Raw genomic sequence first — 27,089 nt, forward strand, 5'->3', positions numbered from 1 at the left:
TTATTGTGGACTGTTTAAGATTCTATTTTCCTTACTTCAATTGTTAAACTGAATTATTTTGCTGAGATCTCTTTATCATGGATATATTGAAGTGATTGTTAAATTTGAATTAATAGAAAAATAATTTTTTTAACTAACTTATGGCGATGATGTCTAGTCTTTGTAGACTTTCTCTCCAGGATCACCCAAATTTTTAATCTCGGTTTATATTTGAGTTAACCATTTTTTCTCCTTTTTGGGGGAAGGAAAAAAATCACCTCAGTTTATATTCAGATCAGTTTATATTCAAGTATATACAGTATATGTGACTGGTGATGATACTTAAAGCTTTGATTCAGATAAGTTTTGTTTTTCGTTGTTTGTGATTTTTTTGAAAATCTGTGCAGCTTATCTTACGAAACTGGAAAAACCGGGATAGGTTGAACTACACATTCTGGTGGGAATCCCTGTGTTATACATATAAAATGGAGCGTTGTATGGCCATACAAAGCACAGTTACTTACCGTAACAGGTGTTATCCAGGGACAGCAGGCATATATTCTCACATGTGGGTGACGTCATCTACGGAGCCCCGGCGCGGACAGCTTTTCAAGCAAACTTGATTGAAGTCTCAAGTTTGCACACTGCACCACGCATGTGCGTGCCTTCTCGCCCACTAGAGGGCGCATCCCACCTCGTGGTCCTCAGTTCCATAACTAGCAAGGAAGCCATCCCCGGGGAGGCGGGCGGGTTGTGAGAATATATGCCTGCTGTCCCTGGATAACACCTGTTACGGTAAGTAACTGTGCTTTATCCCAGGACAAGCAGGCATGATATTCTCACATGTGGGTGACCTCCAAGCTAACCAAAACAGGGCAGGTGGGAGGATGGCAATTAGGAAAACAGATTTTGCAATACTGACTGGCCAAACCGGCCATCACTCCTGGATAGAGTGTCCAGACAGTAATGAGAGGTGAATGTATGAACCGAAGACCAAGTGGCAGCCTTACATATTTCCTCCATCGGAGTGGATCGGAGAAAGGCTATCTAAGCTGCCATTGCTCGGACCTTGTGCCCCGTGACTCGACCCGGGGGGGGAAGGCCAGCCTGAGCGTAGCAAAAGGAAATGCAAGCGGCCAACCAGTTAGACAGAGTGCGCTTGGAAACTGGATGCCCTAATCGATTGGGATCGAAGGACAAAAACAATTGAGGAACCTTCCGATGAGACCTGGTGCGTTGAAGATAATATGCCAACGCCCTCTTACAGTCAAGCGTGTGAAGCGCCGTCTCGCCAGGATGGGAGTGGGGCTTCGGGAAGAACACAGGAAGGACAATGGACTGATTGATGTGGAAGTCCGAAACAACTTTAGGTAAAAACTTAGGATGGGTGCGGAGAACCACCTTGTCGTGATGAAAGACAGTGAAAGGAGGGTCCGCAACCAAGGCTTGCAACTCCCCAATCCGCCTGGCGGAGGTGAGGGCAATCAGAAACACCGCCTTCCAAGTCAGAAATTTCAAGGGGGACTTGTTGAGTGGCTCAAAGGGGGGTTTCATCAGTTGAGCCAGAACTACATTCAGGTTCCACACGACAGACGGAGGCTTAAGAGGGGGGCAAACCCTGAGTAACCCTTTCATGAAGCGTGTCACCAAGGGGTGGAGTGACAGGGGGTGTCCCTCCAGAGGTTGGTGGAAAGCAGAAATCGCACTGAGATGAACCCGCACCGAAGTGGTTTTCAAGCCGGAGCGCGACAAATGAAATAAATATTCTAAAACCGAGGATACCGGAACTGATACCGGATCCAGGTGAAAAGACGAACACCAGGTGGAAAACCTGGTCCATTTCTGCGCATAGCAAAGCCTCGTCGAGATCTTGCGGGAGGCTTCCAACACCTCCTTCACCGATTGAGACAGGTCCGGAGGAGTCAGGGAACAAGAAACCAGGCTGTCAGGTGCAATGACTGCAGATTGGGATGTAACATGGATCCTTGACTCTGAGACAGCAGAGAAGGAGAGACAGGCAGGGGAAGAGGCTCCCTGGCACTGAGCTGGAGCAGCAGGGAGAACCAGTGCTGACGCGGCCACCGAGGTGCTATGAGAATCATCGTGGCCGTGGACGATTTTAGGTGTACCAACGTTCGCATGATCAGAGGGAACGGAGGGAATGCGTACAGGAACCTCCCTTCCCAGTCGAGTAGGAAGGCATCCGCTTCCAGACGGTCCTGCGAGTACATCCGAGAACAATATAGTGGTAGTTTGTGTGTCTCCGGAGAGGCAAACAGATCCACCTGTGGCGTTCCCCAGCGAGCGAAAACCTCGCGTAGAACTGCTGAGTGTAGAGTCCACTCGTGCGGTTGCAGAAGTCGACTGAGTTTGTCCGCCAGGCAATTCCGTTCTCCTTGGATGTAGACCGCCCGGAGGAAGATGTTCCGGGAGGCCGCCCACTCCCAGAGGCGAAGAGCTTCGGAGCAGAGGGGCCATGACCCCGTTCCTCCCTGCTTGTTCACATAATACATTGCCACCTGATTGTCCGTGCGGACGAGGACCACCTGGTCCTGCAATATGTGAACGAAGGCTCGAAGTGCTAGGAAGACGGCCCGCAGCTCTAGCACGTTGATGTGACACTGACGGTCTTCTGCCGACCACAGGCCCTGCGTGCGAAGACCGTCGAGGTGGGCTCCCCACGCGTACTCCGAGGAGTCCGTGGTCAGGACCTTGCGAAAAGGCGGAGTGCGGAACAATAGACCCATGGACAGATTTGAAGAGTCTGTCCACCAACGCAGCGATTTCCGCAAGGGCGGAGTCACCGAAATGAGGCGAGACACAGGGTCGCACTCCTGACGCCACTGGGACGCGAGGGTCCACTGAGGGATCCTCAGATGTAGCCTCGCAAACGGCGTGACATGTACCGTCGAGGCCATATGGCCCAGCAGCATCATCATGCGCTTGGCCGACACCTTCGACAGTTGAGAGACCTGGTGGCTCATCCGTACCAGGGCTTCCAACCGCTGGGTCGGCAGGTAGGAGCGTAGGCGCACCGTGTCCAGCACCGCACCTATGAATTGAAGAGACTGCGACGGCCTCAACTGAGACTTTGGAAAGTTTATCTCGAACCCGAGAGTTTGCAGGAAGGCAATAGACTGTCGGGTCGCTGAGATAACCCCCTCCCTGGTCGGGGCTTTGATGAGCCAATCGTCCAGGTAAGGGAACACGTGAAGTCCACGCGACCTGAGGGCTGCTGCAACCACCACCATGCACTTCGTGAATACTCGTGGGGATGCGGCCAGGCCGAAGGGCAGTACCCTGTACTGGAGGTGGAGGTCCCCCACCTGGAATCGTAAGAATCTTCGACAGGCGGGGTGCACCGGAACATGGGTGTATGCTTCCTTCAGGTCGAGGGAGCACATCCAGTCCCCTTCCTCCAAGAGGGGATACAGAACCGGGAGAGATAGCATTCGAAACTTCTCCCGGGCCAGGAATTTGTTGAGCTTCCTGAGGTCCAGTATGGGGCGCAGGTCCCCGGTCTTTTTTGGGACCAAGAAGTAGCGGGAGTAAAACCCCGTACCCCACTGGTCTTTGGGGACCGGCTCGACCGCCCGAAGCTTCAAGAGGGCTTTGGCTTCGGTTATAAGGGTCGGTAGCTGCGAGCGGTTGCAGGGGACTAATCTTGGGGGACTGTCCGGCGGCGAGGACACAAAGTTGAGCGAGTAGCCCTCGGAGACGATCCGGAGCACCCAAGCGTCTGAGGTAATCCCGGTCCATGCCTCCCGGAAGGACCGAAGACGGCCCCCGATAGGAAGGGGTTCTTGTGAAAGTGCGGAGGGGAACCCGCCCCGTCCGCTCAGCCCGTCAAAAGGAAGGCGCTGGCTTAGAAGGGCCCTGCGCCGGGGCTTGGGGTTGTCCCCCTCTGCCTCGCTGAGACGGACGTCTCGGAGGCGGTCTCGAGAAAGCCGGGGTCGACTTCTGAGGGTATCGGCGCGGCGGAGGCCGAAAGGGTTTCTGCGGCGGGGGCCTAGGTTTGGGGCGGACCAGGGATGCTAGAGAGCGCTCCTGTTCCGACAAGCGCTTGGTCGCCGCGTCCAATGACTCGTCGAATAACTCGGACCCCACACAAGGCAAGTCTGCCAGGCGTTCCTGCAGGTTTGGGTCCATGTCGAGGGTGCGAAGCCAGGCCAAGCGGCGCATGGCCACCGCGAGGGCCGACACCCTCGAAACCAGCTCAAAGGCGTCGTACACTGCATGGAATAGGTACAACCGCAATTGAGACAGGTTGGACATAAACTTGTCGAATCCTGCTCTTTGGGAGTCCGGTAACGAGTTTCGATATTGAGGAAGGTCCTTCACCATCCCACGCAAAAAGGAGGAAAAGGTGAAGGCGTAATTTAGAACCCTGGTGGCCATCAGGGAATTTGAATAGAGGCGACGGCCAAACTTGTCCAGGGTCCGCCCCTCCCTGCCTGGTGGAACCGCCGCAGAAACCCGTGAGGGCTGTGATTTTTTAAGAGCAGACTCCACCAGAAGAGACTGGTGTGAGAGCTGCGCCTTATCGAACCCTTTAGGGGGAATCGTCCTATACTTCGATTCCATTTTTGAAGGCACAGACGTGACTGTAAGAGGGTTTGACAAGTTCTTCAGCCAGGTTTGCAGAAGGACACTTTTGAGAGGGAGTCTAGGCACCTCCCTAGGAAGAGTGGGGAGGTCCTGTTCCTCCAAAAATTCTTTGGAATACCGAGAGCCTACCATCAGGTCAATCCCCAGGGCTTGGGCCATGTCCTGAACGAAGGATGAAAATGAGGACGGCCTAGTCTGGGGAGAGGGGGTTCTCGACCGCCCCACCGAGGAGAGGGGGGAGGCCTCATGGGAATAATGAGGATCCCTAACCGATCCCGAATCCCAGGATCCCCTCTCGAGGGCCCTCGAGGGGGAAGGGGAAGTTATCCTCCTCGCAGAGCCCTTGGGTGAGGACCCCGGGGTTCGTGGGACACTCTCCCGTTTCCTCGGCGAGGCGGCCCGGGAAGACTTCCCATGGGGTGAGCGGAGGAGCCTTGGGTTGTCGAGGCGCAACTCCGACACCTGCAGCGCCTCGCCCCCGAACGACGAGGAACGGTCGCGCCGAGGCGAGCCTCGGGGCCGCTTAGACTTCCTCGATCGACGCCCCGTCCGAGGTCGCGTCGAGGGCGAGGCGTGTCTGGAAGACCCGGAGGAAGAGGAGGAAAGACGGCGCACTCTGCGCAACTTTTCTTTGGGCCTTACACTCCGCTCAGGGGGTTCCCCCGAGGTCGAGGTCCGGGGCGGGGCCGAGACCGAGGTGAACGGGGCCCCAGTACCCGAGACCGAGGTCGCCGAGGCCGGGGCTCCCGAGGGAGCCGAGGCCGGGGCCTCCGAGACCGAAGGCGCCCAGGCCGAGGTCGAGGCCGCCGGAACCGCAGCACGCTGCAACACTTCCAGGGCTCCCGACAGCTCCGACGAGATCAGAGCTCGGAGGAGATCCTGGAAGGCCGGAATCCCCACGAAGGTGGGGAGTTCCGAGTCCGGGGCACACTCCCTGGAGGGCGACCTCGGTCTCGAGTATTCCCTCGGGGTGTGCGGAGTCGAGGTCCGATGCGGGGCCGGGGTCGACCCACCCGCCTTGGCCTGACTCGAGGATGGCTTCTTTGCTGAAGGGGATGGAACAGAGGACTTACCCGAAGCTTGCTTCACTGACGACGCCTTCGAGGAAGAGGGCCGAGGGGAGGCCGAGGCCCCCGAGGACGCCGAGGCCGAGGTCAAGGCCGGGGCCGAAGCCGAGGCCGACGTCGAGGCCTTAGGCAGCGCGTCGACGGCGAACAATTCGGCCATTCTTGCCTTACGGCGACGGAGGGCCCTGTTTTGGAAGGTAGCACAGCGATCACACGAGTCTGTCGGATGTTCGGGCCCAAGACAGACAATGCACCACCGGTGAGGGTCAGTGATGGAAAGCAACCTCTCACACCGGCTGCACTTTTTGAATCCCGTAACAGGACGGGACATCCACGAAGAAAAAGAAGAAGGCCGGGAACGTACCGACGTCCCGCGGCCACGGCTTCCGGGAGCCCCCGGAGCCCGACGAAAAACGAAAGACTTTTTTTTTTTTTTTTTTTTTTTTGAAAAGAAACGAAAGGAAAACAGCACCGCGAACTAATTCGAAGGGAAAAACAAACTAAACGCGGCAGCTAGAAGGCAAAAACACTGGAGCTCAGATCCACAGGGCTTTCTTGCTCCGCGGAAAAATTTGAACTGAGGACCACGAGGTGGGATGCGCCCTCTAGTGGGCGAGAAGGCACGCACATGCGTGGTGCAGTGTGCAAACTTGAGACTTCAATCAAGTTTGCTTGAAAAGCTGTCCGCGCCGGGGCTCCGTAGATGACGTCACCCACATGTGAGAATATCATGCCTGCTTGTCCTGGGATAACAGGGAAGCTTGAAGAATTTTATAGAGGTGTGGGAGCCATTGACTAAATACTGTAAAGAGGAATAATTTAATTTATTTTATTAGCAAGTAAATGTACACATCCTGGGGGGGTGGGGTAGGGAATGGAATTTTATGATTTTATGAATGGTTTCATGAAGGTTTGAGTTATTTGTTTGTATATTAGTTGGGAGGGAGGGGGAAATTTCTTTGTTGCAGTAATATTTGAAAGTTTGCTGCGCTTATTATACAATGTACATATATGTGATTCATTTATGGCGCATTTGTAGTTTGAAAATCATTAAAGAATTTTTTAAAAAAAGGTGCAATAAGATGCAGATTGTTGAATAAAAAAGAAAAAGAAAATCTGTGGTCACCTTATATGATTTTTCAAGTAGGATTAGCAGATGGACTGTTAGTATATTATTGAATGAGTGGACCTGTCTCAAAAAGAGCACTAAACACACATTTGATGGGATTTTGATATTTGGTTTACAGTATATTAAATTCCAAGAGATATCATGATGTATAGAGCAGGCTCATTTAGGCATGAGCCTCACAATTGAGATACCATCTCGGGTTATACTACCTTTGTTACGTACTGAAGTCTTTCTGACTAATTTTATATTGTGGAGTTTTTCATGTGCCTTTGAGACTGGCCCATGGGGATTATTCCCTTAAGTATATTCATAAATATATATTTTTCTGCCTGTAATATTTTGTATTGTTTTGTTTACTGGCAGTTTATTGGTTTTTTGCATTTACAGATTTATTTATGACAGAGCTTTGATTTGATGTAAATACTCTTTCAGTTGATCAAGTTGCCAAAAATAAAAGAGGAGGAAAGGGAAATGGAAATAGTCAAGGGAAGAAACATACCTGGAGCATGCTGGACCATTCTGCTTTTCATCAGGGGATTGCTGCCAGGGGACTCTCCTCTCTCAGTATACAGACATGCCAGTGTCCTTGGGCTCATTTCATCTCCTTCATGAGAATAACCTTGCAGTGCGGCTGCACTTCCTTCCTGCATTTTCTCGGAGCTGGACTCTACAACAGTCAAATGCATCCCACATATGTCTGTATGGACCACAGGAACCGATACCGGAGAGCAAACTACATCCTGCTGTGGATCTGTAGCAACCCCGGTAGTATCTAAGGCTGCCGCACGGCACATCACAGGAGAGGAGTCCATGAATGCTGTTATGCTGCAGGACCTCTGTCCCCTATATAACAATCAGCTGCTTAGCATCTAATCACAGAGACACAGAAAAATAGGTAAGAAAAAAAAAAACCCTCACCCTCACAGCCTAGTTCCCACTCCCCTCCTCCACTCTCATCCAGTCCTTTCCCCTTCCCCGCTGTGCTTTTACCTTCACCTACAGTTCCCTTTTCCTGATTCAGGTTCACAAAATTTATATAAAATAAAGAAAACAATTAAGACAAAGTAGCTGGCTGTCTTGCACTGTATAGTATTTGTTCTTTATAAACAGTTTTTATGAGACATGGCACTGACCGCTGCCTGAAAATCCTCCAAAGTGGTGTGCCTCTCATTGGTGGTATCTGGTTGGCCGCCCAGACTCGAGCCTTCGCTTTTCCCTTCCTCTTGTCCATTATAATGGCAAGAAAAAACCGATAGGCTCAGTTTTTATGTGCCAATAAAGTTTCCTGAAATCTGTCTTTATTTCTCTAGTACTCCACTGCAGAGGAAGTGGGGGAAGACGAAAGATTTAAATTCAAATTAAACCTGTATAATTTTATTAATAGATTGAAAGTTGCCCATTAAGAGTGAAAGAATAGCCTAATAGTTAGATCAGTGGGTTGGGAAACAGGATCAATTCTCACAGCAGTTCCTTCTCACTCTGGGCAAGTTACATAACCCTCCTTGAAAGACTATGAGCCTACTAGGACCAGACCTGTATACAGTATATGTGAAACCACTGGTTGTACCACAGAAAGGTAATAAAATCAAATGAATTAACCCCCCTCCCAGATCTCTCTTTTCCTCTCCATTATTTAATATCTATTTGCAGCTCTTGTGAAAGATAGTGTGTAACTTTGTAGTTAAATGTTACACTTGTGGAAGATATCCAACCTTTGTTCTTGCTAGCAGGCGATTTGAGGCAGGTTATTAGGAGATTAAACCAGTGTTTAGAGGAGGTGGATCTCTGGTGAAGGAACAGTGGCTCCACTTTGGATGTTCAGGGAGATTTTGCCAATGACTGAACAGGTGGTTTTGCCTCTTGAAAAGATTCACTGAAATCCTTGTGGCTATATTTGGAGGCTGATGGTATGGGAGATTTAAATTGCAAATATCTTGTGTTGCATGTACTGTAGATAAGGGATGAAGAGTTTGAAATTGTGGTGTTTATCCTATGCCTGTGGACAACAGAAGGTCACTGGGAGCAGGCTCTGTTTTGATCCAGAAGAATTCATTTTGTTTGTGAACAAAAAACTGCTTTCTTGTTTACTTTGCAAAGTATAACCAGGTAGCACCCAGGATTCCTCTGTAGTGAGGGGGAATGGGGTAAAGTCTACCATTGGAGGACTTCTGTGTTGTAATTACATCTGGCTATAAATCCCTCATGCACAGATGACATGCAGAATACATTAAAACATCATGTCCAGCCACTCAGAAGTATCCTTTTCCCCCATGACTGTATCATTCAGGGACGAGCAGGCCAATGACTTCAGCTAATATAGAGGTGCACCACAGAAAACAGCAGTCAGAACATCAAAAAAGAGGAAGCCTGCAACCAAGAAAGAACACAACAAAAGTATTAATGACAAACAGGAAGCTGCTGAGGAGTTCAAGGAAACACAGAAACATGATGGCAGATAAAGGCCAAATGGCCCATCCACAGCAACAATTATCTCTTCCTCTCTCTCTAAGAGATCCCAGGTGCCTATCTCAGTCTTTCTTGAATTCAGACACGGTCTCTGTCTCCACCACCTCTTCTGGGAGACTGTGCCATGCATCTATCACCCTTTCTGTAAAAAAAAAAAAAAAAAAAAAAAAGTACTTCCTTACATTACTCCAGAGCCTATCACCTGGGAACCTACACAGGTTTGAAACATTCTTAGGCAAATCAAATCCACAACTACATATATTTGAGGGGGTTAGTTAGCAATAGATGACCATGGAAGTCTTGGTAACTACTTCACCAAAGTTTCACATTTTGTTTCCATTATCCATAGTAACATAGTAGATGAAGGCTAGGCGTGGTTTGGCCCAGAAATAGCCTTAGGCGGCCATACACGTTTCCATAGGACTGTGGTAGACACATACAAGGTAGGCCAGCATTGCAAGCAGATGCAGCCACCTGTCACCCCATACATTGCCGGCAGGACACCCACCGTGAATCCCCCCCAACAATCACGACAGGAGAGATGCCCAGTCCTTCCTACTGACACCAGCTGTGAATTCCCCCCCAACGATCGTGGCAGTGGAGATGCCCAATCTGTCCTGTCACAAACCACCCTGCCCCCAATGATCGCAGCAGGAAAGATGCCCAGTCCTGCCTGCTGACACCCGCCGCGAACCCCCTCCCAAACGATCACAGCAGGAGGGATACCCGGACTGGACATCCCTCCTGCCTCTGATCATTGGGGGGAGAGGGGTTCGCTGGGTACAAGCCAGATTGGGCATCCTTCCTGCATTGGGGTGGGTTTGGGGGTGCTGGGCAGGAGAGACTGGACATTACTCCTGCTGCGATCATTCTGGGGGAGAGGGGTTCCGGCAGGACAGATTGGGCATCCAATGCATAGTCTTTGCGGAGTTGGGGACGGGTTGTCCCTAAACTAATCACGGTAGGGAGAACCCTTGCCTCAATAAGCTCAGTGGCAACCCAAATCTCTAACCGGCGACTGAAACATGGACCGTCAGTTAGAGAATCAGGTTCTTAGGCGCTATTCTCTATAGGACGCCAGTGTGCGATTCTCAGAAGCCGCCTAAGAATCCTATACAGAATCTGGGCCTCATAATTTGACTCAGTATGCTTTGGAAATATCCATATAAAAGGACACTTTTATGTGAAACACTTTATTGAACATGAATTAAAGTTATGAGGAAGGTTTTTGGCCTCTGACTGAAAGGCAATGAGCACTGCATCAATAGTGCCTGGAGCTTTTCTGAGGCCTTTTCCTCTCAATATTTGAATAGATCATTTGTTATGTTCTTTAAACTGAACAAATTGTGAACCAAATTGGAGTTGAACCCTAGCGGTAAGTGCAGTGGCCTGATTCCCACTGCAGCTCCTTGCAACTCTGGGCAAGTCACTCAACCTCCATTGGCACAGGTACAAAAGAAGTACTTGTATATAATATGTAAAACCACTTTGCTGTAACCCATAGAAAAGCAGTATACAGTATTACAGTAAGTCCATTTCCCTTATTTTCAATGGACCTTCCCAAGAAAACACTTTTAGATTTGTGATCTCTTATCAAATTGTGAGGGGGGGGAAGCAATCAAATTTTCATGCATTGGAAAATCAAGCTGTGCTCAGTATTTTACACTATCACGGTCTCTAATGTCATTGACATACACTGGTCAGCAAAGTTGTAACTTCAAATGGGAAGATATTTATTGGCTTTCTTTCAGCTCATTGGATATAAAATAACAAAGAAGTGTGGGATGAACACAGAAGATCTAGAATCAGAAAATAATATTAAATATTGAACTAAAGCCAGTACTGGGCAGACTTGCTCGGTCTGTGTCTGTCTGTATATGGCCGTTTGGGAGAGGATGGGCTGGGGAAGGATTCAATGGCTGGGAGGGTGTAGATGGGCTGGAGTCGGTTTTGACGGAGATTTCAGCAGTTGGAACCCAAGCACCGTAACGGATAGAGCTTTGGATTCTTGCCCAGAAATAGCTAAGAAGGAAAAATTTAAAAAATTTAAATTGAATCAAGTTGTGCAGACTGAATGGACCATTCGGGTCTTTATCTGCCGTCATCTACTATGTTACCCCAACCTAAAAATTAATGAAGAACACTGTACTAGAGGTAGACCTTAAAGCAGTGGTTTACAATCCATGTTTATCAGGTTTACTCCACACACACCCCAATCCGAGCACCATGTGTGCTTCTCCCAGACTCTATCCCCAGGTAAGGATCTTATGTGCTTCTCCCAGGATTTATTCTCCATCCCCCGGCTATGGAACGTGTGTGCTTCTCCCAGGCTTTATTCCCCATCCCCCGGCTAAGAATCCTGAGTGCTTCTCCCAGGCTTTATTCCCCATTCCCTCCGACTAAGGATCTTGCATGCTTCTCTCAGGTTTTATTCCCCCACCCCCTGCTAAGGATCTTGTGTGCTTCTCCCAGGCTTTATTCCCCATTCCCCTGGCTAAGGATCCTAAGTGCTTCTCCCAGGCTTTATTACCCATTCCCCCGGCTAAGGATCTTGTGTGCGTCTCCCAGGCTTTATCCCCCCCCCCCCCTCCTGGCTAAGGATCTTGCATGCTTCTCCCAGGCTTTATTTCCCCCCCCTAAGGATCCTGTGTGCTTCTCCCAGACTTTATCCCCAGGTAAGGATTTTGTGTGCTTCTCCCCGGCTTTATTCCCCATTCCCCCCAGCCTAGGATCTTGCATGCTTCTTCCATGCTTTATTCCCCATTCCCCCCCCCCCCCCCCGACTAAGGACCTTGCATGCTTCTCCCAGGCTTTATTCCCCATTCCCCCCGACTAAGGTCTTGCATGCTTCTCCCAGGCTTTATTCCCCATTCCTCCCGACTAAGGATCTTGCATGCTTCTCCCAGGCTTTATTCCCCCAACCCTGGCTAAGGATCTTGTGTGCTTCTCCCAGGCTTTACTCCCCATTCCCCTGGCTAAGGATCCTAAGTGCTTCTCCTAGGCTTTATTCCCCATTCCCCCCGGCTAAGAATCTTGCATGCTTCTCCCAGGCTTTATTCCCCATTCCCCCGGCTAAGGATCTTGTGTGCTTCTCCCAGGCTTTATTCCCCATTCCCCCGGCTAAGGATCTTGTGTGCTTCTCCCAGGCTTTATTCCTCCCCCCCCTCCTGGCTAAGGATCTTGCATGCTTCTCCCAGACTTTATCCCCAGGTAAGGACTTTGTGTGCTTCTCCCCAGCTTTATTCCCCATTCCCCCCAGCCTAGGATTTTGCATGCTTCTCTCATGCTTTATTCCCCATCCCCCCCCCCAACTAAGGATCTTGCATGCTTCTCCCAGGCTTTATTCCCCATGATTAAGGTCTTGCATGCTTCTCCCAGGCTTTATTCCCCATTCCTCCCGACTAAGGATCTTGCATGCTTCTCCCAAGCTTTATTCCCCCACCCCCAGCTAAGGATCTTATGTGCTTCTCCCAGGCTTTATTCCCCATTCCCCTGGCTAAGGATCCTAAGTGCTTCTCGCAGGCTTTATTCCCCATTCCCCCCGGCTAAGAATCTTGCATGCTTCTCCCAGGCTTTATTCCCCATTCCCTCAGCTAAGGACATGGCGGTACTTGAGAGAGTCCAGAGAAGAGCAACTAAGCTAATAAAGGGTATGGGGGACCTCTCATATACTGACAGACTGAAAAAGCTGGGGCTTTTCTCACTGCAAAAGCGACGACTTAGAGGAGACATGATAGAAACCTTCAAGATCATGAAGGGCATAGAAAAAGTGGACAGGGACAGATTTTTCAAACTATGGGGAACCACAAGTACAAGGGGGCACTCAGAGAAATTGAGAGGGGAAAGGTTTAGAACAAATGCCAGGAAGTTCTTTTTCACCCAGAGGGTGGTGGATACATGGAACGCGCTACCGGAGGATGTGATAAGCAGAAGAACGCTACAGGGCTTCAAAGAAGGTCTGGACAGGTACCTGGAGGACCAAGGGATTGAGGGGTACAGATAAGAGTAGAGTAAGGTTATAGGGATAGGATTAGAGGTAAATTGTAAAATTAGTCAGAGACCACTGTTCAGGCAGTGGGCCTGATGGGCCGCCGCGAGAGCGGACCGCTGGGCGAGATGGACCTCTGGTCTGCCTCAGCGGAGGCAACTTCTTATGTTCTTATGTGTGTTTCTCCCAGGCTTTATTCCCCCCCCCCTAGCTAAGGATCTTGCATGCTTCTCCCAGGCTTTATTCCCCATTCCCCATGATTAAGGTCTTGCATGCTTCTCCCAGGCTTTATTCCCCATTCCTCCCGACTAAGGATCTTGCATGCTTCTCCCAAGCTTTATTCCCCCACCCCCAGCTAAGGATCTTATGTGCTTCTCCCAGGCTTTATTCCCCATTCCCCTGGCTAAGGATCCTAAGTGCTTCTCGCAGGCTTTATTCCCCATTCCCCCCGGCTAAGAATCTTGCATGCTTCTCCCAGGCTTTATTCCCCATTCCCTCAGCTAAGGACATGGCGGTACTTGAGAGAGTCCAGAGAAGAGCAACTAAGCTAATAAAGGGTATGGGGGACCTCTCATATACTGACAGACTGAAAAAGCTGGGGCTTTTCTCACTGGAAAAGCGACGACTTAGAGGAGACATGATAGAAACCTTCAAGATCATGAAGGGCATAGAAAAAGTGGACAGGGACAGATTTTTCAAACTATGGGGAACCACAAGTACAAGGGGGCACTCAGAGAAATTGAGAGGGGAAAGGTTTAGAACAAATGCCAGGAAGTTCTTTTTCACCCAGAGGGTGGTGGATACATGGAACGCGCTACCGGAGGATGTGATAAGCAGAAGAACGCTACAGGGCTTCAAAGAAGGTCTGGACAGGTACCTGGAGGACCAAGGGATTGAGGGGTACAGATAAGAGTAGAGTAAGGTTATAGGGATAGGATTAGAGGTAAATTGTAAAATTAGTCAGAGACCACTGTTCAGGCAGTGGGCCTGATGGGCCGCCGCGAGAGCGGACCGCTGGGCGAGATGGACCTCTGGTCTGCCTCAGCGGAGGCAACTTCTTATGTTCTTATGTGTGTTTCTCCCAGGCTTTATTCCCCCCCCCCTAGCTAAGGATCTTGCATGCTTCTCCCAGGCTTTATTCCCCCACCCCCGGCTAAGGATCTTGTGTGCTTCTCCCAGGCTTTATTCCCCATTCCCCTGGCTAAGGATCCTAAGTGCTTCTCCCAGGCTTTATTCCCTCGGCTAAGGATCTTGCATGCTTCTCCCAGACTTTATCCCCCCCCCCTTCCTGGCTAAGGATCTTACATGCTTCTCCCAGACTTTATTCCACCCCCCACCCCAGCTAAGGATCTTGCATGCTTCTCCCATGCTTTATTCCCCATCCCCCTGGCTAAGGATCTTGTGTGCTTCTCCCATGCTTTATTCCCCCACCCCCGGTTAAGGATCTTGTGTGCTTCTCCCAGGCTTTATTCCCCATCCCCCTGGCTAAGGATCTTGCGTGCTTCTCCCAGACTTTATCCCCAGGCGGCGTCTTAGTTGTTGATTTTTCTTCAGCTCCGGAGGAGAGGAGAGGGGAGGAAAACCAGAAAAGAAAGAGAAGCAGCAGGCAGGCAGTTCGGGGTCGCGGCGAGAGTTAGCTCCGCCCACCCCCGCGCGTCACAGGTCGCATCGGCCCGGGCTCCCCTTTGAGAGAAAGGGAGCCAGGACACGAGGCGGACTGCGGCGGCGTCTTAGTTGTTGATTTTTCTTCAGCTCCGGAGGAGAGGAGAGGGGAGGAAAACCAGAAAAGAAAGAGAAGCAGCAGGCAGGCAGTTCGGGGTCGCGGCGAGAGTTAGCTCCGCCCACCCCCGCGCGTCACAGGTCGCATCGGCCCGGGCTCCCCTTTGAGAGAAAGGGAGCCAACGGCGCCCAGCCGTTCGGCGCGCGGCGAAGGCGCGCGGTAAAGGCGCTCGCCTTAGCGAGAGCGCCTTCGCGAAGGGCCTTGCAAGGGACGAGCGCTACACACTCAAGAACACCAGAGGAGAACAGACCGGTAAGAAATCGACAAGCACAAAAGATAAGGAAGAGACAGACACAAAAAGAAACCAACCTGCACATACAATCAAGGTGAGGTAGAGCAGAGACAGCACACACGAGAGAGACAACAAGGCAAGCAACACAAGGAAGCAGCAGGCAAGGGACACAAGCACACAAAGGCACAGGCACTGTAACACAAACAGACTCACTCAAACAGGAAGCAAGAAATGGAAGCTCAAGGAAGTCAGAAGATGAGCTTTCCTGTCTTCTGTATCGACTGCAATATGTATGACTACCTCCCTTCGGGGATCCAGGCATACATTTGCGATCGATGCATGGAGAGGGATAGCTTGAAATGTCAGGTAAGACTATTGGAGGGAACAGTGATGGAACTCGAAGACAGAATCCGAGCACAGGAGAAGATTCTAGTGGAGTACAGCCCAAACGACGAGGTCAAGGATCTAGAAATGTTCATAGAGGAAGCCCATCAGCACCACGTAGAGATCCCAGGGCTGGAAAACTGTACTCAGGAAACCCATGTGAGTAGAGAAGACACCCATGCAAACACAGAAGAAAGCGAAGACGAGGTAGGAGACAACCGCACACCAGGAGGAATAGTGAGAGCACAGGAAGATGTCCCCTCGCTCAAAGAACAGGGAACAATTTCAAGAGTATCATTGGAGGAAGAGGACTGGCACTACTCCAAGGACGTAGACCTACGCACCCCAAGGAACTCCCGAATAAAGAAGATGGGGATCATCGTAGGAGACTCCATTATACGACACGTGGACAGCCACACCGCAGGAGGAAGAGAGGACAGAGTCGTCACCTGTCTGCCTGGAGCAAGAGTAAAGGATGTGACCAACAGGATCTCCAGGATCATAGATGGCGCAGGGGGAGTGGACACCGCTGTGCTTATCCACGTAGGAACAAATGATGTGAGCGGGCGGAAGTATGACAGGGAAGAGATGAAGGGTCAGTTCCGCTCACTCGGAAGAAAACTGAAGATCAGGGAGGTGAAGGTGGCCTTCTCTGAAATCCTCCCTGTACCAAGAGCAGATGGAAAGAGACAAGGGGAATTGCAAGCAATCAACGCCTGGATGAGACGATGGTGCGAAGACGAAGGCTTCGACTTCGTGCGAAACTGGACGGCGTTCTGGGGAAAAAGCAAGTACTACAGAAGGGATGGACTACACCTCAACAAGGAAGGAGCAAGAGTTTTGGCAGGCAACATGAAGAAAGCAATAGAGAAGGCTTTAAACTGAAGGACAGGGGAAAGCCGACAGTCGACCACCGGTCGATGGTATGGACAACAGGATGCCCCGACGTAGGAACAAAGGACTACTACTCATACATAAGAGAGGTCGACCTCACAGCCAACAAAGGAGAACAAGCAGGAAGGGACAACTCAGACACAGGAGGGGATGACCACACAGCAAACATGGAAGATAACACAGGAGCAGTAAAGGATACCGTAAATAAAACTGTAAGGACAGCCAAGAGTAGAAGGTCCAAAAAGGTAACACGAAGGGAACTTAGATGCATATATACAAATGCTAGAAGTATAGGAAACAAAATGGGAGAACTAGAGATGATAGCAAGACAGGAGAACATGGATATCATTGGCATAACAGAAACATGGTGGAATGAAGAAAACAAATGGGACACAGTACTACAGGGATACAAACTATATAGAAGGGATCGAGAAGGGCAGAAAGGTGGAGGTATTGCCCTATATGTTAAGGAAGAAATAGATTCTGTTGGAATGATTACAACAGACAGGAAAGAGAAGCTGGAGTCCCTCTGGATCAAAATTCCTGGTCAAAATGGCGCAGATACAAAAATTGGCCTTTACTATCGTCCCCCAGGACAGGCGGTAGACACTGACTCAGAAATGATGGAAGAAATTAAACAAGTATGCAGGACAGGCAATGTAGTTATATTGGGAGACTTCAATCTCCCAGGAATAGACTGGAAACTAGGAGCCTCCAACTGCGGCAAGGAGGCCAAGTTCCTGGAGGTGCTAGGGGATTGCTTCCTGGAGCAAATGGTAAAAGAGCCGACAAGAGGCGACGCCATCTTGGACTTAGTCCTAAATGGTCTCAAGGGACCGATAACAGAAGTAGAAGTCAGGGCTCCATTGGGAACGAGTGATCACAATGTAATCAACTTTAAACTGGACATCGGGAAAAGGAAACATGCCAAAACCTTAACCACCACCTTAAACTTTAAAAAGGGTAAATACGATTGCATGAGAGCCATGGTAACAAAACGACTCGAGAAGATGGTGGACAAACTTGAAACAGTAGATCAGGCATGGTGCCTATTGAAAAATACTATTGCAGAAGCACAAGATCTCTACATTCCGAGGATTTCTAAAAATCGGAGAACTAAAGGCAAAGGAGAACCGGCATGGCTTACCATACAGGTGAAGGAAGCCATAAAAGAAAAGAAGGACTCTTTCAAAATATGGAAATGCACGAAGACAACCGAAGCCTGGAACAAACATAAAGATGAACAGAAGAAATGTCACAAAGCGGTGAGGGATGCAAAACAGGACTATGAGGAAAAAATAGCCCGGGAGGCCAAAAACTTCAAGCCCTTTTTTAGATACGTGAAGGGGAAAAAACCTGCAAAAGAGGCAGTGGGACCCCTGGACGACAAGGGAGTAAAAGGGTACATCAAGGAAGATAAACAAATCGCAGACAAACTAAATTCCTTCTTTGCCTCCGTCTTTACGAAGGAGGACACCTCAACAATACCTGAAGCGGAGAAACTGTTTACAGGAGAAATAGAGGACAGCCTCACCACAGTTGAAGTGAACTTGGATCAGATATACTACCAGATCGACAAACTTAAAAGTGACAAATCCCCTGGACCGGATGAAATTCACCCGAGAGTCTTGAAGGAATTGAAGGTTGAAATCGGAGAGTTATTGCAAAAACTTGCAAACCTGTCAATCAGAACAGGTCAGATACCAGACGACTGGAAGAAAGCAAACGTCACACCAATTTTCAAAAAAGGATCGAGAGGAGAACCGGGCAACTATAGACCTGTGAGTCTTACGTCTGTCCCCGGCAAGATGATTGAATCACTGATCAAGGATAGCATTGTTCAGCACTTGGACACACACGACTTGATGAAACCCAGTCAACATGGATTCAGGAAAGGGAAATCGTGTTTGACGAATTTACTCCAATTCTTTGAGACCGTGAACGAGCAAATTGATAGTGGAAAGCCGGTGGACATAATATACTTGGATTTCCAGAAAGCGTTCGACAAAGTTCCACACGAAAGACTTCTCAGGAAACTACAAAGCCATGGCATAGAGGGAGATATACAAAGATGGATAGGCAAATGGCTGGAAAACCGAAAGCAGAGAGTGGGCATAAATGGGAAGTTCTCTGACTGGGAGAAAGTGACTAGTGGTGTACCCCAGGGCTCGGTACTTGGGCCGATCCTTTTTAATATTTATATCAATGACTTGGAAAACGGAACATCCAGTGAGATCATCAAGTTTGCAGACGACACAAAACTCTGCCGGGCAATCAGATCGCAGGAGGATAGTGAGGAACTCCAGAGCGATTTGTGTCGGTTAGAAAAATGGGCGGAGAAATGGCAAATGAGGTTCAACGTGGAGAAATGCAAGGTAATGCATTTAGGCAGTAAGAATAAGGAATACGAGTACAAAATGACAGGTGCAACTCTGGGAAAAAGTGAACAAGAAAGAGACCTGGGTGTACTGATAGATAGGACCCTGAAGCCGTCGGCACAATGCGCGGCAGCGGCAAAGAAGGCAAATAGAATGTTGGGCATGATAAAGAAAGGAATCTCGAGTAGATCGGAGAAAGTAATAATGCCGCTTTATAGGACAATGGTCAGACCTCACTTGGAATACTGCGTCCAACATTGGTCTCCCTACCTAAAGAAGGATATAAAACTGCTGGAGAGGGTGCAGAGACGAGCAACTAAACTAGTGAAGGGTATGGAGAAACTGGAATATGAGGATCGACTTAAAACACTGGGATTGTTCTCCCTTGAGAAAAGGAGACTGCGTGGGGATATGATCGAGACCTTCAAAATACTGAAAGGAATCGACAAAATAGAGCAGAGAAGATTATTTACATTGTCCAATTTGACACGGACAAGAGGACATGAAATGAAGCTAAGGGGGGACAAGTTCAGGACTAATGTCAGGAAGTTCTGCTTCACACAGAGAGTGGTGGACATCTGGAATACTCTCCCAGGGGAGATTATTGCGGAATCGACAGTCCTAGGCTTCAAAAGCAAACTAGATGCATATCTCCTTGAGAAAGGCATATAAAGATAGGGTGGCTATATAATAAACCAGGTGTATACCTGGCGGGGCCTCCGCGTGTGCGGATCGCCGGACTTGATGGACCGAAGGTCTGATCCGGAGATGGCGCTTCTTATGTTCTTATGTTCTTATGTTCTTAGGTAAGGATTTTGTGTGCTTCTCTCAGGCTTTATTCCCCATCCCCATGGCTAAGGATCTTGCATGCTTCTCCCAGACTTTATCCCCAGGTAAGGATTTTGTGTGCTTCTCACCGGCTTTATTCCCCATTCCCCCCAGCTTAGGATCTTGCATGCTTCTCCCAGGCTTTATTCCCCATTCCTCCCGACTAAGGATCTTACATGCTTCTCCCTGGCTTTATTCCTCCACCCCCAGCTAAGGATCTTGTGTGCTTCTCCCAGGCTTTATTCCCCATTCCCCTGGCTAAGGATCCTAAGTGCTTCTCCCAGGCTTTATTCCCCCCCCCCCGGCTAAGGATCATAGAAACATAGAAAAAAGCGGCAGAAAAGGGCTATAGCCCACCAAGTCTGCCCATTCCAAGTATCCCCCCCTCCTGAATTTACTCCCTTAAAGATCCCACATGAGTATCCCATTTTTTTTTTTAAATTCGTCACGCTGCTGGCCTTTATCACCTGGGGTGGGAGTCTGTTCCAATGATCCACCACTCTTTCAGTGAAGAAGTACTTCCTGGGATCGCCATGAAATTTCCCTCCCCTGATTTTCAGCGGATGCCCTCTGGTGGTCGAGGGTCCCATGAGCCAGAATATATCATCTTCCGACTCGATGCGTCCCGTGATGTACTTATACGTTTCAATCATATCTCCCCGTTCTCTTCTTTCCTCAAGTGAGTACAGCCGCAACTTCTTTAGTCTTTCTTCATACGTGAGATCCTTGAGCCCCATGACCATCCTGGTGGCCGTTCGCTGAACCGACTCGATCCTCAGCACGTCCTTCCGGTAGTGTGGGCTCCAAAACTGAATACAGTACTCTAAGCGAGGCCTCACCATGGCTTTGTACAACGGCATCATAACTTCAGGTCTCCTGCTGACGAAACCTCTACGGATACACCCCATCATTTGTCTTGCCCTGGAGGAAGCCTTCTCCACTTGATTGGCAATCTTCATGTCCTCGCTAATGATCACTCCTAGATCGCGTTCCGCCGTGGTCCTAACCAAGGTCTCACCATTTAGTACATAAGTTCTACGTGGGTTTCTCCTGCCCAAGTGCATTATCTTGCATTTTTTAGCATTGAAGCCTAGCTGCCAAGTTTTTGACCATTGTTCCAGCAGCAGTAGGTCGTGTGTCATATTATCAGGTGATAAACCACTGCCTACTATGTTGCAAAGTTTGGCATCGTCGGCGAACAGTGATACCCTTCCTCTAAGTCCTTGCGTCATATCTCTTATGAATAAGTTGAATAGAATCGGGCCCAGGACCGATCCCTGCGGCACTCCACTGATCACGTCCGATGCTTCGGATGGGGTACTGTTTACCACCACCTTCTGAAGTCTACCGCTCAGCCAATCCCCAACCCATGTAGTTAGAATGTCTCCTAATCCCATTGATTTCAGCTTGTTCAGTAATCTTCGATGAGGGACACTATCAAATGCTTTGCTAAAGTCCAAATATACCACGTCCAGTGACTCTCCGGTGTCCAGTTGTCTAGTAACCCAGTCAAAAAAGCTAATCAGATTAGATTGGCAGGATCTACCCCGGGTGAACCCGTGTTGGTGTGGATCATGCAGTTTTTCTTTGTCTAGGATTGTGTCAATATTCTGTTTGATCAGTGTTTCCATGAGTTTACACACTATAGACGTGAGACTCACAGGTCTGTAGTTTGCTGTCTCTGTCCTGCAGCCCTTTTTGTGGAGTGGGATTACGTTGGCTGTTTTCCAGTCTAAGGGGACCCTTCCTGTGCTTAGGGAAAGATTGAAAAGAAAAGATAATGGTTCTGCCAGGACTTCCCTTAACTCCCTGAGCACTCTGGGGTGTAGGTTATCTGGCCCCATGGCTTTGTTTACTTTGAGTCTTGAAAGTTCGCCGTAGACACTACTGGGCGTAAATTCGAAATCTTGAAACGGATCTCTTCGGTTATCTCCCGTCTGCAGCTGTGGACCAGCTCCCGGTGCTTCGCGGGTGAACACTGAACAGAAGTATTGGTTTAGTAATTCTGCCTTCTCAGAGTCTGATTCCGCAAAGTTACCGTCCGATTGCTTCAGGCGTATATCCCATCTCTGTTTCTTTTCCTGTCACTAATATAGCTGAAGAAAGATTTATCCCCTTTCTTAATTTTCCGTGCTAGCTCTTCCTCCATTCGGAGTTTGGCCTCTCTGACTGCTGTTTTGATAGCTTTGGATATGTCTAGATAGTCCTCTTTTGCCCCCTCTCTGCCTAAATGTTTGCAGGCGATAAAAGCGTCTTTTTTCTGTTTAACTAGGTCTGAAATTTCTTTACTGAACCATTGGGGTCTTTTGTTTCTCCTGCGTTTACTTACTGTCTTTATGTATCGGTCTGTTGCTACGTGTAGTATGGACTTCAGAGACGACCACATAACCTCTACATTGTCAGTTTTTGCTTGTTTATGTTGCTCCTGATGGACGAAATCTCCCATGCGGTTGAAGTCTGTGCCTCTAAAGTTGAGAACCCTTGTTGCTGTGTTTGTTTTTGGGAAACCTTTCTTGAGGTTGAGCCATACCATATTATGGTCGCTGGAGGCCAGTGTGTCCCCTACTGAGACTTCCGTGACGCTATCTCTGTTGGTGAGAACCAGGTCTAGTAACGCCTGGTCCCTGGTGGGCTCCAATACCAATTGCTTGAGACGTGCACCCTTTATGGAGTTTAATATTCTTCTGGTGCTGCCTGTAGTTGCGGAGAGTGTATTCCAATCTGCATCTGGCATGTTGAAGTCTCCTAGCATTACTGAGTCCCCGCGCAGTGTGATGTTCTCTATGTCCTCGATTAATTCCATGTCTTTGTCCTCCTGTTGCCTGGGAGGTCTATATATCACACCAAGGTATAGGCATTTTTCATTCCCTCTGGCCAGGTTTACCCAGAGGGATTCCCCAGTGTATCTAACATCTGTGATTCTGGTGGTTTTGATGCTTTCCTTAGTGTATAGTGCTACTCCTCCTCCCAATTTACCCACTCGGTCGCAACGAAGTAGGTTGTACCCTGGTATAACCATATCCCACCCATGCGATTCCGTGAACCAGGTTTCGGATATCGCTATCACATCAAGATCGGCGTTTGCTATCTCAGTCTCTAATTCTAGAATTTTATTGCCCAAGCTGTGTGCATTAACATACATGGCCCTCCATATCTGTGAAGAGTTTACTTTATGAGTTAGTGTGGCTCCTAAATTATCAGTGATATTTCTCCCTGAATTATTGTGGATATTATTGGTACTTACCTTAGACTTGGTAGTGTGACTTGCCTCCTCAGAGTGGTTTCTTACTGCTCTGGAATATAAGTATGTACCCTCCCCCAACTTACCTAGTTTAAAGCCCTATGGAGTAGGCGGGCCAATCGATGTCCAAATACGTTTCTACCTCTTCTGGTTAGGTGGAGTCCGTCTGGTCCTTGTAGTCCCTGGAGCGTCTCGCCGTGGTTTAGGAATCCAAAGTTCATTTCTATGCACCATTCTCGGAGCCATTCGTTAGTCCGTTGAATACGCTCTTCAACGGACTAACGAATGGCTCCGAGAATGGTGCATAGAAATGAACTTTGGATTCCTAAACCACGGCGAGACGCTCCAGGGACTACAAGGACCAGACGGACTCCACCTAACCAGAAGAGGTAGAAACGTATTTGGATCTTGCATGCTTCTCCCAGGCTTTATTCCCCCACCCCCCGACTAAGGATCTTGTGTGCTTCTCCCAGGCTTTATCCCCCCCGGCTAAGGATCTTGCATGCTTCTCCCAGGCTTTATTCCCCATTCCCCCCAGCTAAGAATCTTACATGCTTCTCCCAGGCTTTATTCTCCACCGCCCCGGCTAAGGATCTTTTGTGCTTCTCCAGGGCTTTATCGCTCTGCAAGAGGCTCTGGGCTGCCGAGAGCGGTCCCCATTACTGGTTCCCTCTAGATCCTGCGGAGTCTGTGCAGGAAGAGCGAGTCACAGGTCGAAACCCCCGTTCGCCGGTCTCCCCTTCCTACCGTCAGCCGCCAATCCCGCCGCGCTCCTCAGAAACATCAGCTTCCTCCCTCGGAAGTCCCGCTTTGCCGGAAACAGGAAGTGGCGTCAGAGGAGGGGACGGCTGGGAAGTTGGAAAAGGCTTGCGCGAGACCCGGCGGGAGTTGTGGTGCGCTCGCGCTTGGTGCCCCTACTCAGAGACCCGCCGGGCATTCCGCGCAGGCGCTGTTGCTCCTCACGAGCTTTGGCCGTTGAAGCCAGCGACGCCCAGAGAAGGGTCGTGGTCTGCCGGGTAGTGTTTCTACAGCGCTTATAGCCAACGCGCTTTACATTCAGTTGTTTCTCCCAGTGAGTAGTGGAGTGTTAAGTGACTCGCTCAAGGTCACATGAAGCAGGCTGAAGCTGCCGCCCTCGAAGGGGCAATACTGAGTGTAGGGAGTTCAGGAAATGCAGCCGAAGGAAAGAAATAAGAAAATCATCCTAGTTTCCTGTAGGGAGTAAGGATTCTCTTTCCAGTGCAGATATCTTCTCCTTAAGCATTGCTAAGAATTAATTCTTTTCTGCTTTCCTCTCTTGAGTCCTTTTATCTATGATCTGTCTGATTTCCATGAACAGATAAAGACCCGAATGGTCCATCCAGTCCGCCCAACCTGATTCAATTTAAATTTTTTCTTCTTAGCTATTTCTGGGAAAGGATCCAAAGCTCTATCCGGTACTGTGCTTGGGTTCCAACTGTCGAAATCTGTCAAAACCGACTCCATCCCATCTAAACCCTCCCAGCCATTGAAGCCCTCCCCAGCCCATCCTCCCCCAAACGGCCATATACAGACCGTTCAAGTCTGCCCAGTACTGGCCTTGGTTCAGTATTTAATATTATTTTCTGATTCTAAATCTTCTGTGTTCATCCCACGCTTCTTTGAACTCAGTCACAGTTTTACTCTCCACCACCTCTCTCGGGAGCGCATTCCAGGCATCCACTACCCTCTCCGTAAAGTAGAATTTCCTAACATTGCCCCTGAATCTACCACCCCTCAACCTCAAATTATGTCCTCTGGTTTTACCATTTTCTTTTCTCCAGAAAAGATTTTGTTCTATATTAACACTCCTCAAGTATTTGAATGTCTAAATCATATCTCCCCTGTCCCTCCTTTCTTCTAGGGTATACCTATTCAGGGCTTCCAGTCTCTCCTCATACGTCTTCTGGCGCAAGCCTCCTATCATTTTCATCGCCTTCCTCTGGACCGCTTCAAGTCTTCTTACGTCCTTCGCCAGATACTGGCTACACCTCTCTATACTGCCCAGCATCCTTCTGGCAGCACCCACCGCCTTGTCACACTGTTTTTTCGCCTTTAGATCTTCAGACATTATCACCCCAAGGTCCCTCTCCCCGTCCATGCATATCAGCTTCTCAGATTCCAGCATATACGTTTCCTTCCGATTATTAATCCCCAAATGCATTACCCTGCATTTCTTTGCATTGAATTTTAGTTGCCAGGCATTAGACCAGGGGTGTCAAAGTCCCTCCTCGAGGGCCGCAATCCAGTCGGGTTTTCAGGATTTCCTCAATGAATATGCATAAGATCTATTAGCATACAATGAAAGCAGTGCATGCAAATAGATCTCATGCATATTCATTGGGGAAATCCTGAAAACCCGACTGGATTGTGACCCTCGAGGAGGGACTTTGACACCCTTGCATTAGACCATTCCTCTAACTTGAAGATCTTTTTTCATATTTTCCACTCCCTCTTCGGTGTCAACTCCGTTACAAATCTTGGTATCATCCACAAAAAGGCAAACTTTTCCTTCTAACCCTTCAGCAATGTCACTCACAAACATATTGAACAGGATCGGCCCCAGCACCAAACCCTGAGGAACTTCACTACTCACCTTTCCTTCCTTCGAGCAACTTCCATTAACCACCACCCTCTGGGGTCTGTCCGACAGCCAGTTTCTAACCCAGCTCATCACTTTTGTCCTAACTTCAGCCCTTCAAGTTTGTTCAAGAGCCTCCTATGAAGAACCATTCTATATTTCTATATTGGATGTAGTAAAAAATGATGTCAATTAGTCAACACAAAATGTTCAAAGTAATACAATGTAATTTCAAGTTTATTAAAATATTTGTTTGACCGCTTAATCTAATTTCTAAGTGGTTAACATAATAAAATTACATAAAAACAAGTTAAACAGTTACATTGAGACGTATACTAAAACAGGGAAAACAAGTGACTTGCACAAACATATGGCAACAAAAGGACGGATGGGGAAGAACTACAATTGATATAGGATAGGCAGAACATAAATGGCTAAAACAATAGGTTAGGTAAAAAATTATTAAGAAAGATTAAGATTTGATTATAAACTTGGCCCTTAAAAGGGCATTTTAACAAAAAGTGTCTCGGAATAAAAATGTCTTTAATCCTGTTTTAAATTGTTTTATATCTGATTCGTTACGAAGATATATAGGCAGTAATTTCCAGAGAGAAGGAGCAGTAACAGCAAAGTTGTTGGTGCGTAAAGTATTACCGTATTTTCATCCATATACCGCGCACCCGTTTAAAACGCACACGGGTATAGCGCGCGGAGAACAGAAATTTATGTTAAAAAATTTTTACTATAGCACGCACACGCGTATACCGCGCATGCCACCCCGACTCTTCGTTCGCTCGCCCCGACTCTCCTTTCCAAAGGACCGCTCGCACCCCCACCCTGAAGGACCGCTCGCACCCCCACAGCCTTTCCTCCCCCCCGTATGGAGAATCTGCCTACCGTTTCCGGATGCCAGTGAGCCCAGCTGCTTCCTCTGCCGGTGGTCCTGCCCCTTCTCTGAGCCCTGCGTGCGCTGCTTCCTCTTCCGGCGGTCCCGCCCTTTCTCTGACATCAGAGAAAGGGCGGGACCCCCGGAAGAGGAAGCAGCGCACGCAGGGCTCAGAGAAGGGGCAGGACCACCGGCAGAGGAAGCAGCTGGACTCACTGGCATCCGGAAATAATGGTAGGCAGCTTCTCCATGGGGGAGGGGGAGGGGGGAGGCTGTGGGGGTGCGAGCGGTCCTTCGGGGTGATGAATCAGACGTCGGGGGGGAACTATAAAAAAAAATTTGTACAACGCGCTCATGCGTATAACGTGCATGGTTATGCACGGTTTGTATAACCGCGCGCGTTATATGCGTGAAAATACGGTAATTGATTTTAATGAAGGTAGAACTAAAAGATTTTGAGAAGTTGAGCGGAGGGATTTTGACGTAACATACGGGATTAAAAGGCTATTAATAAAATCGGGTTGGTTATTCATTCTGGTTGTAAATGTTAAAAGTAAAATTTTATAATTAATCCTGTGTTCGATTGGCAACCAATGAGCGTTGATTAGAAGGGGGGAGACGTGATCATAT

The 27,089-nt window shown here is 48.9% G+C and overlaps 1 protein-coding gene across 4 annotated transcripts in view; it reads right to left on the reverse strand.

The window, feature by feature from the left end:
- The window catches only part of GTF3C2 (general transcription factor IIIC subunit 2), a 357,778-nt gene extending 333,827 nt beyond the window's left edge, over window positions 1–23,951 (reverse strand). Inside the window, exons 1-3 of one of the 4 annotated variants that reach the window (XM_033936535.1) lie at window positions 23,722–23,946; window positions 8,496–9,150; window positions 7,283–7,652 (exon numbers count right to left, since the gene is read on the reverse strand). In XM_033936535.1, the coding sequence (XP_033792426.1) occupies window positions 7,283–7,595 (313 nt within the window). In that variant the 5' untranslated portion in view covers window positions 7,596–7,652; window positions 8,496–9,150; window positions 23,722–23,946. The other 3 variants (XM_033936537.1, XM_033936536.1, XM_033936538.1) reach the window with 3 other exon arrangements.
- Between the last annotated feature and the right edge of the window lie 3,138 nt (window positions 23,952–27,089).

This window comes from Geotrypetes seraphini, chromosome 3, assembly GCF_902459505.1.
Source record: "Geotrypetes seraphini chromosome 3, aGeoSer1.1, whole genome shotgun sequence".
Classification (NCBI taxonomy): Eukaryota; Metazoa; Chordata; class Amphibia; order Gymnophiona; family Dermophiidae; genus Geotrypetes; species Geotrypetes seraphini.